The sequence below is a fragment of the Triticum aestivum genome, chromosome 3D (assembly GCF_018294505.1).
Source record: "Triticum aestivum cultivar Chinese Spring chromosome 3D, IWGSC CS RefSeq v2.1, whole genome shotgun sequence".
Classification (NCBI taxonomy): Eukaryota; Viridiplantae; Streptophyta; class Magnoliopsida; order Poales; family Poaceae; genus Triticum; species Triticum aestivum.
Window position 1 is genome coordinate 399,510,592 of NC_057802.1, and position 9,320 is coordinate 399,519,911.

The 9,320-nt window shown below is 50.4% G+C and overlaps 1 protein-coding gene across 1 annotated transcript; it reads left to right on the forward strand.

The window, feature by feature from the left end:
• The first annotated feature begins 1,160 nt into the window (after positions 1-1,160).
• LOC123079167 (heat stress transcription factor A-4b) lies at positions 1,161-3,412 on the forward strand. The gene is made up of 2 exons (XM_044501856.1): positions 1,161-1,565; positions 2,134-3,412. Exons 1-2 carry the CDS (start codon positions 1,353-1,355, stop codon positions 3,220-3,222), a joined length of 1,302 nt encoding a protein of 433 aa, XP_044357791.1. The 5' UTR covers positions 1,161-1,352; the 3' UTR covers positions 3,223-3,412.
• Positions 3,413-9,320: the final 5,908 nt, after the last annotated feature.

Genomic DNA, 9,320 nt, shown 5'->3' on the forward strand with positions numbered 1-9,320 from the left:
CTGGGTGTAGGATTGCGTGCCGGTCTGGGTGTAGCCCTGCTGCGTGTGGGTGTAGTTGCCAGACTAGGTGGGATCCGAGTCTTTCACTTTCCCGTCCTCATAACCACCTCCTCGTCCGCCTCCATCATGGATGGTGTCAAACCCTCTCCCGCTGTCGTATGCCTTCTCCCCCGATATAGGCATAGTAGCGAACAGCGTGCAGGCACCCATGTGCTCCCCACCCGTCGGCCACGCCCGGATGAGCTGTGGCGAAGCAGTCTCCGAGAAGAGCAGCAGCGCCGTGTTTACATCAGCGAAGTAAGGCACTTGCCCGGCGACGGTTGGCGTGGATTGCCTACTGAGCTGCTTGGCGGCGTAGTAGTACGGAGCCTTGTAATGCTCCGGCCATGGCGGTGTTTAGACGGCAGGGGACACCATCGGGGCTCCGTGGCCCTGGTGGCGACCTCCACCACGTCTGCGACAAGCACGCCCACCGCCACAGACGCCATCAGCATGCCCTCCACCGGCCTTCCGCTTCCCGAACTTCTCCTCCTTTGCGGTCTTTGCTTTGACGTGGCGATTTTGCCGCGTTGTCGAGTTGATCTTCCGGGCGAGGGTGATGCTGGGATCCTCCTTCACCTCCACCACCTCCAACTCCGGCATGCTATCGTCCGGTTCCATGCGTCGGCGGCGGGATGGGGGGAAGAGAGTGGGAAAAAAGGGTGGGAATTGGGTGGAGAGCGGTGGGAAGAGAGTGGGGATTTTGTCGCGGAAACAAGGCGGGCAGCTACAAAAGCGCGGGCTCCGTCTTCCTTTTAGGTGGGTCATGGGTGTAAGAGTCCAACGTGTCTCGTGTCCGGACTCCCGCAAACCCCACATTTGGTTCCTGTTTGCGGAAAGGACATGGTCCGGATCACTCGGCGGATCGATACATGCCCGTTTTGAATGGCTTTCGGTGTCCAGACCACGGGGTTCAAAACGTATGCGAAGGTTTTAAGGGTCGGCGTTGGAGATACATAATAAAAGTAATAAAAGGGTCGCCATGTGGATGTGGTGCTAGGCGGCTTTGCCGCAGCGCGTATTCATTGAGCAATCCCCCTCTCCGCGTCACTGCTTACCTAACCGAAGCAGCCAACGAAGCCGCGCACTTGGGGCTGGATCCACCCCGACCCCACCCCGTCTCCCTCCGCCTCCAACGCTAATAACCTTCTGGAAAATTCCGCTAATCCAAGAAATTCTCGCCCCCCAACCCAACCCCCAACCAACCAACCAAACCCAACCGAAGAAGCCGAGCCGAACCCCACTCCGCCGATCAGCCGCTATGCGCTGAGGCCGAATCGCCGCAGCCCGAGGAGGAGAAGGGGGTGGAGGGGATGGAGGGGAGTGGCGGGTCCGCGTCGCTGCCGCCGTTCCTCACCAAGACGTACGAGATGGTGGACGAGCCGGCCACGGACGCGGTGGTGGCGTGGACGCCGTCCGGCACCAGCTTCGTCGTCCTCAGCCAGGCCGACTTCTGCCGGGATCTTCTCCCCAAGTACTTCAAGCACAACAACTTCTCCAGCTTCGTGCGCCAGCTCAACACCTACGTAAGGAGAACAACTTCACACCCCCCCCCCCCCCCCCCCCCTCCCCCTCTCTCCTCCGCCCAATCTCTGTTCCGCCGCTGGAATTGGGGCCTGGCCGAAATGCGTGGCGGTTCCTTGTGCTGACATGTGAGGCTATGAGCCAAGGAGGTTGTGTGGGTTATCGTGGAATTCGGTTCAGCTGGGCAAATAATCTGCGATTTAGAACAAGTGCTTGTGATTTATTGCTCTTGTGATCCAAAATACACTTTATAGGTAGCTGCTTAGTGTGCCGGATTATGTAATTTGTCATTTTACTTGGCATACTTTTAAACGACAAAGGTCAACTCTTGATTTGTTCTATATGTGGAATTCAACTAGCTTCGTTCATCACTATCTCTTCTTGATCCTGTGGAATCTTGGGGCTGTTTGACAAATAAAATCTACCACACCCACTTCCAGTATAATTTCAATTTGTTTCCCTTCTGTTGCAGTACATGATTTGTTTTAGCCTTGGTAATGGTAATGCATGATACCTCTTGTGCGTATCTGAGGCTATTCTAATATGTGTCACCTACTCGTTCTTATGTAGGGCTTTAGGAAGGTAGATCCAGAACAATGGGAATTTGCAAATGAAGAATTCCTACGAGATCAGCGGCATCGGTTGAAAAATATCCATAGACGCAAGCCAATATTCAGCCATTCATCACACACTCAGGGTGCCGGACCATTAGCTGATAGTGAAAGGAGGGACTATGAGGAGGAAATTGAGAGGCTCAAGTGTGATAATGCATCACTAAATTTACAGCTTGAGAGGAAGAAAACTGATATGGAGAGTAAAATGAAGGCTTTGGAAGACAAACTATTTGCTATTGAGGATCAGCAGAAAAATCTTATATCTTATGTCAGAGAAATTGTGAATGCACCTGGATTTCTTTCTAGCTTCGTAGAACAATCTGATCATCATGGAAAGAAGAGGAGACTGCCTAAACCAATTTCATTCCATGATGATGCTTGTACTCAGGGGAACCAGATTATGCATTGTGACTTGGTCAACTCACCAGCTCATGAACTTTTTAGGTCATCATTTGACAAAATGGAATCATCCTTAAATTCCTTGGAGAATTTCTTCAAAGAAGCGAGTGAGGCATTTGGTAATGATGTTTCATCTGATGGTGATGTCCCAGGTCATTCTTCAGCTGTTGTTCTTACAGAGCTCCATTCAACTGGGGAGAGTGACCCCCACGCGCAATCACCTCCGTCCATGATGCATACTTGTTCAGCTGGTGTAGGAGATTCACACTCTTCTCGTGATATAGCAGAGTCCGCCAGCTGTCCAGAGAGTCCTCTGCTTCCCCAAGCTCATTCTCGTGCAGATTCACGAGCTAAGGTCTCCGAGATAGATGTCAATTTAGAACCTGCTGTTACAGAAAATGGTCCATCGAGAGATCAACAACCCACCCAAGACCTTCCTGCTGACGCAAATGATGGATTTTGGCAGCAGTTTCTTACCGAGCAGCCTGGGTTGACCCATGCACACCAGGAGGCCCAATCAGAACGGCGAGACAGAGAAGCAAATCAAACAACAGCAGGAGACCGCGGAAGTTTTTGGTTGGACAAGAGCAGCATCGAACAGATGACAAAAAAACTGGGGCATCTCACCTCAGCTGAGAAAACCTGAGTATGTATTTCTCATTTCTTGTAGCTGAAAATGACCAGTACAGAAACATTAGGACCATGGCACCTCCCAGTGAGGTATGCCTGCTAACATTTACTTTGCAGTGTATCAGAATTGTGTGTGTTAGATTGTTGCAGACTATGTGCTATATACTACCTTGATATACGTTCATACTTTGTTAGCTAAACATTCAGATACCATTGTCCACGACTCGTGATATTTCTCAGATTTGTGGTTCTTTTGTGACAACTACGCGTTGCAGTTCAGAGCTGTTGCCTGTTGGAGGGTTTTTATTCTCCTGTTGCTATGGCTTGGCTCAAAACTGGGCCTTGCCTCGCTGCCCCTGCCCTTCCCCACATGCATATAGTGTGAGGACTGGAGGAGAGATATTTTCAAGTTATCGGCGTTTCCTGGCACTGGAAGCTTGCAAAATACTATTACAGATGCGTTGTAGTACTCCGCTAGTTGCATGCATGGTCCTACGAAGAACTCTGGTCTCGAGTCCCTGCATCAAAGGGTAGAACAACCAGCTGCTCAGCCGGACATTTCTTTCGCTTCGATCCAAAGCATGGCAGACTTATTTGTGCTAACGCGGCGTGGTACTTGCAAATTGTGAACCGTATCCGATCTTGACCTATGCCTCCTTAGGGCATCTCCAACGCTTACCCCTAAATTTTTTCCCTCATCCGTCGAGAGCCAGTCATCCAACGCTACCTGCAAACATTTCAAAGCGCGGTTCAACCAAACTGGAGGAAATTCATGTAAACCGAACGAAATTCATTACATTCCGGACATATTTTCACTAAACCCTATTCTAAATCTAATCTAAATGATCGCCGGCATCCGCTCAGGCGTGAGCACCGCGAAAAGAAGCTCCGGCTCCGCCTTCGCAGTCTCCAGCTTTGCCTTGGCCTCCACCACCTCCGCAACGGCTAATCGGCCGACGAGGATCAACCCGCCAAGCTTACCTGCAACCGGGAGGGGGGGGGGCCTTCTTGGAACCTGAGCACCAATTACCTAGCATGCACTATTCTTCCTAGCTGCCGGCTGCCCCCATGGACGTGCCGACATCGTTGTTGGTATTGCTGCCAACCACATCATCGGAGTCGGAGTCGGGCCCGTAAACCTCATCGGCCGCCTCATCGATCTCCTTGTAGGCGGCCTCTAAATCCTCTTCATACTGGCGGTAGCGCCAGCGGTCGCGACGAATGTCGCAGGCGGAGCGGTAGGACTCGAGCAACGCCTCCTGCTCATCCACCTCCACGTCCGCCGCGATGCCGACGACGAGTAACTCCTCCGCGCGTCAGTGCTCGTCGAGGAGACGGATGTTGTAGGATTGGTCGGCTTGCTCCTACCGGAACGCCCCCCCCTCCTCCAAGATGTAGTGGGCACGGGCCTTGCCCATGGTGATGCCGGCATTGGCCGACGAGGACGGTGGCGCCGGCTCGTCGTCGGCCGCCTCTATCATTGGCGCATCCTCAGCGCCGGTCTCCGATGAGCTCATCTGCCTTGCGGCCCGCCATCCAGCAGCAATGACGGCGAGCTCCTTCTTTTGGTCGGAGGAGAGGTCGCACCACAAAGCTTCGAAGCTTGAGGAGGCCATGGCGGGTGTGCTGCAGAGAGGAGGAGGGTGGATGGATGCGGCTGTGTTGCCGGCTTGCGGTTTAAATAGCGGGCGGAGGGCAGGGCAAGCGGTGAGGTCCTTAATGGTGGGCGGCAGAGGAACGGACGGGTGGCGCCGGAGTAGATTCCTCAGTAATCGCATGCGTTTAATCGATGCAGGCGGACGAACTGGTGCCGTTTGAATACGGAGAGACGTTGCATGCACCGGGAGGCGGCGTGGCCGGCGTGCCGCTTCAATGTCGGCTCCATTCTGGGTCGGCATGAATGCGACACTGACGCTCTATAGCAGCGCTGGGCGAGGGAGGTGGTTTTGGGTGGGCCACGGTTGCCAGACGCGGATGTTGCAGCAGTCCGGACGCCCGCACCGCCCCCCTTTTTGTCTTCGGTTTGCGAGAAAAAGTGCATCTGGGCCAGCCTGCGGACCAATGCAGGACTGCATTGGATGGCAAAACACGTCTACTCCGAACGGTTGCAAGCAATTTGAGGGTCGGTGTTGGAGATGTCCTTACTGGGAGGTTTGTGCGCGCTATGGTGCGCCATTTGTGTTATCGGGATTTCATAATATTTTTATTTGGTTTGGCGTGTGAGAGAGATGATGGTGCATGTGTTTTTTAAAATACGATTGTTTGGTGGGCCCTTTCTAGAGGTGTGATTCTGTGTTATTTGCTTTATCAGCCCACATGTATATGGGAAAATTCCTTGTGCAGGTGATCGCATGTACTCCCTTCGTTCCAAATTACTCGTCGTTGAAATGGATGTATCTAGAACTAAAATACATCTAGATACATCCATGGGTGCGACAAGTAATTCGGAACGGAGGGAGTATTATATTGGAGCAATAGTGTTGCATTGCTGATGATTCCTTTTTACAAGTGATAAGAGGGTGCGCGGGACTTGTGTTCTATAGTCTAGTTGTTGGCGGTTGATTTGAGAAACCATAGTCTCGTCAAAATCATAAATCAAACTAAAAATTGGACGCCTCCATTGGAATCGTTAACCTAGTCAAAATTATGAATTAGATTCGAAATTGAACACCTCAATTGAATAAAGTCAATGAACCAAATTTAAAATAATCTCAATTAAAATCGTTGACCAATCAAAATCATGAACCAAATCCAAAATTAAACATCTCAATTGAATGAGAAAGCTCCAAAATTAGGGAGCATAGTGTATCGTTATTACAGTACATCTTTTTCTACTATCCTTGTAGTTTTTTTCCTAACAAGCCTCAGGGCTTTTACATCATTTATAAGCGACTGCATGAGAAAGCCCAAGTACAAAAATCTGAGGAAAGAAAGATCTAGATATCTCATGTGCTGCAACATTTGCTTCCCAAGGGCACAACTCATAGGAAACATCATCAAAGGAAATTGCATGGAGCATGTAGTCATGGAAAATTGTCGAACTTGTACTCATAGAAGAAAAAAAATCGAGTTAAGAGTCAACATCACATGTTCACCATCAGGCTGAAGAATAATCTTGTAATACCCTATGAGCTGACCAAATCATACACCATCTGCAGCGGCAAAAGCTTCAGCCAAAAGCACATCCGTTCTGCTGGAGGGATTTTGGTTGGTTTAAAAAAAAGATAAGTTTGAGGTTATTGGCTTTTTTCAGTAAAACCTTATGTGTGGTTTCTACTGTTATGGACAAATGTGATGGTTTTGTGTGGCAATTGATTGTTGTTTATGATATTACTTATCCTGAATTTAAACTGGATTTTTTTGCTGAACTTCATTGAAAGGATCGATATAGTTGACTAGAGGGGGGGGGGTGAATAGGCAACTAACAATTTTTAGCTTTTTTTACCAATTTAAACTTCGCATCAAAGTAGGTTGTCTAGATATGCAACTAGGTGAGCAACATATATGATGCAACAACAACATGTACACAAGTAAGCAAAAGATACAACACAATATAAGCTTGCACAAGTAGAGGTACGAGATAACCAAGAGTGGAGCCGGTGAAGACGAGGATGTGTTACCGAAGTTCCTTCCTTTTGAGGGGAAGTACGTCTCCGTTAGAGCGGTGTGGAGGCACGATGCTCCCCAAGAAGCCACTAGGGCCACCGTATTCTCCTCACGCCCTCACACAATGCGAGATGCTGTGACTCCACTATTGGTGCCCTTGGAGGCGGCGACCGGACCTTTACAAATAAGGTTCGGGCAATCTCCACAACTTAATTGGAGGCTCCCAACAACACCACGAAGCTTCACCACAATGGAATATGGCTCCGCGGTGACCTCAACCGTCTAGGATGCTCAAACACCCAAGAGTAACAAGATCCGCAAGGGATTAGTGGGGGAATCAAATTTCTCTTGGTGGAAGTGTAGATCGGGGCCTTCTCAACCACTTCCTAGAAAATCAACAAGTTTGATTGGCTAGGGAGAGAGATCGGGCGAAAATGGAGCTTAGAGCAACAATGGAGCTTGGGGCTGGAAGAGGTAGTCAACTCAGAGAAGAAGACTCCCTTTTTATAGTGATAGAACAAATCCAACCGTTATCCACTAACTCAGCCTGCGACAAGCGGTACTACCACGCTAGACAAGTGGTACTACCGCATGGCTCTGCGGTACTACTGTTGGCCCGGCAGGAGCTAGACCAGCCCTGTTGCATTGAAGCAGAGAGCGGTAGAACCGTTGGAGCGGTACTACCGCTCCCCCTTGCGATACTACCGCAAGGCAGGGTTAGTCTAGGCTGGAAAGGCACGGACATATAAAAATACATCCGTGGCAACTTCCGCTGAGTTTCGATCTATGCAAAAATCCGACACGGTACTACCGCAAGCCTGGAGCGGTACTACCGCGTAGGGCGCGGATGTAAAAAAATTACATCCGCCCCTACTTCCGCTCGTGCTGCTGAGCCTGGCCTGAGGCCACGGTACTACCGCAAGCCTGGAGCGGTACTACCGCGTAGGGCGCGGATGTAAAAAATTATGTACCCGATTCGACCATACACTAATCATGCACGCAAATGTGTACGACCAAGATCAGGGACTCACGGGAAGATATCACAACACAACTCTAGACACAAATAAAATAATACAAGCTTTATATTACAAGCCAGGGGCCTCGAGGGCTCGAATACAAGCTCGATACACAAGAGTCAGCGGAAGCAACAAAATCTGAGTACAGACATTAGTTAAACAAGGATGCCTTAAGAAGGCTAGCACAAAAGCAACACGATCGAAGAGGCAAGGCCTCCTGCCTGGGACCTCCTAACTACTACTGGTCGTCGGCGGTCTCCATGTAGCAGAATCTGTTGGCGGTAGCATCTGGCTCCAAGGATCCACCATCTGGTTGCGACAACAGGAAAGAAGGAAGAAGGGGGAAAAGGGGTAGCAAAGCAACCGTGAGTACTCATCCAAAGTACTCGCAAGCATCAGATCTATGCTAAGTATGCATTGGTATCAAATGGAAGGGTTGTATCTGTGGACTAAACTGCAGAATGCCAGAATAGAGGGGAAGGCCTAGCCTATCGAAGACTAGCATCTTCAAGCAGCTCCAAGCGTCTTGTAGCATGTAGAAGAGTAAAGAATAGCAATTTGTATTTAACAAACATGTTGTAACATTAAGGCCCAGAGATCCTTCCTCGACTCCCTGCGAGAAAGCAATCCCGGAGCCAACATATCCATCACATATCTCAAGTATCCATTTCTAGTTGTATAAGATCAGGATACAAGTCTGAACGTCCATTACCGTGGACACGGTATTCGAATATATGTCTTCCCTGCAGGGGTGCACCACGTTTTCCAACACGCTCGATCACTCTGGCCGAACACACTTTTCTGGGTCAATGCCCGGCCTCGGAAGATCAACACGTCGCAGTCCTACCTAGGTTCGGCAGAGAGGTCCCCGCTGGTCTACATCCTAAGCACTCTGGGGTCTGGGCCCATCGCCCGTTGCACTCCGGGTCATTGTGTGCAGGGTGGATACCAGCACCACCCGTGTAGTGGATGGCACGATCCGACCGTGCCACAATGTTGAACTGGACATCTAACAAAGCTTTGGCTGATACCACGACGTCGAGGCCCATATCTATTCTCGCGTGGTGGTTAGTGCGTAAAGGCCAAAGGCCAACTCAGAACAAATACCCAAACCTGTTAGTGCATTGGGGGCTCGCGGAGATGAGCAGAGACTCACGATAATGTGACCCCGTCGCCCCGTCTTGAGGAAATACGGCAAGGGCAAGCCCAGCCCACTCGAGGGCTGCCTGACTTCCCGGCCGTGCCCCGTAACCATCTTGCGGGTGCTCTCCGGGCCCGCCCGACTTTCACCAAGGTCTCCAGTAATGTCAAGGTATCCGTGTGTCCAAACATCAAGGGGAAAACCCAAGGAATCACCCTCGAAGGATTCCACTCAATGTAATCATCAAGGTGAACGTAAGAGGGACCACCCTCGAGGTTCACACTTGAGGTGTTGAACGACAGAGCCGTATCGGGAATGGTGAAAGAGGAAATCACCCTCGATGACCACGAC

Bases quoted from the DNA above. Each gene is read 5' to 3' on its own strand.
- LOC123079167 (XM_044501856.1), top strand. From the start codon at position 1,353: ATGGAGGGGAGTGGCGGGTCCGCGTCGCTGCCGCCGTTCCTCACCAAG. The intron at 1,566-2,133 runs GTAAGGAGAACA...GTTCTTATGTAG, and splicing joins TGCGCCAGCTCAACACCTAC to GGCTTTAGGAAGGTAGATCC.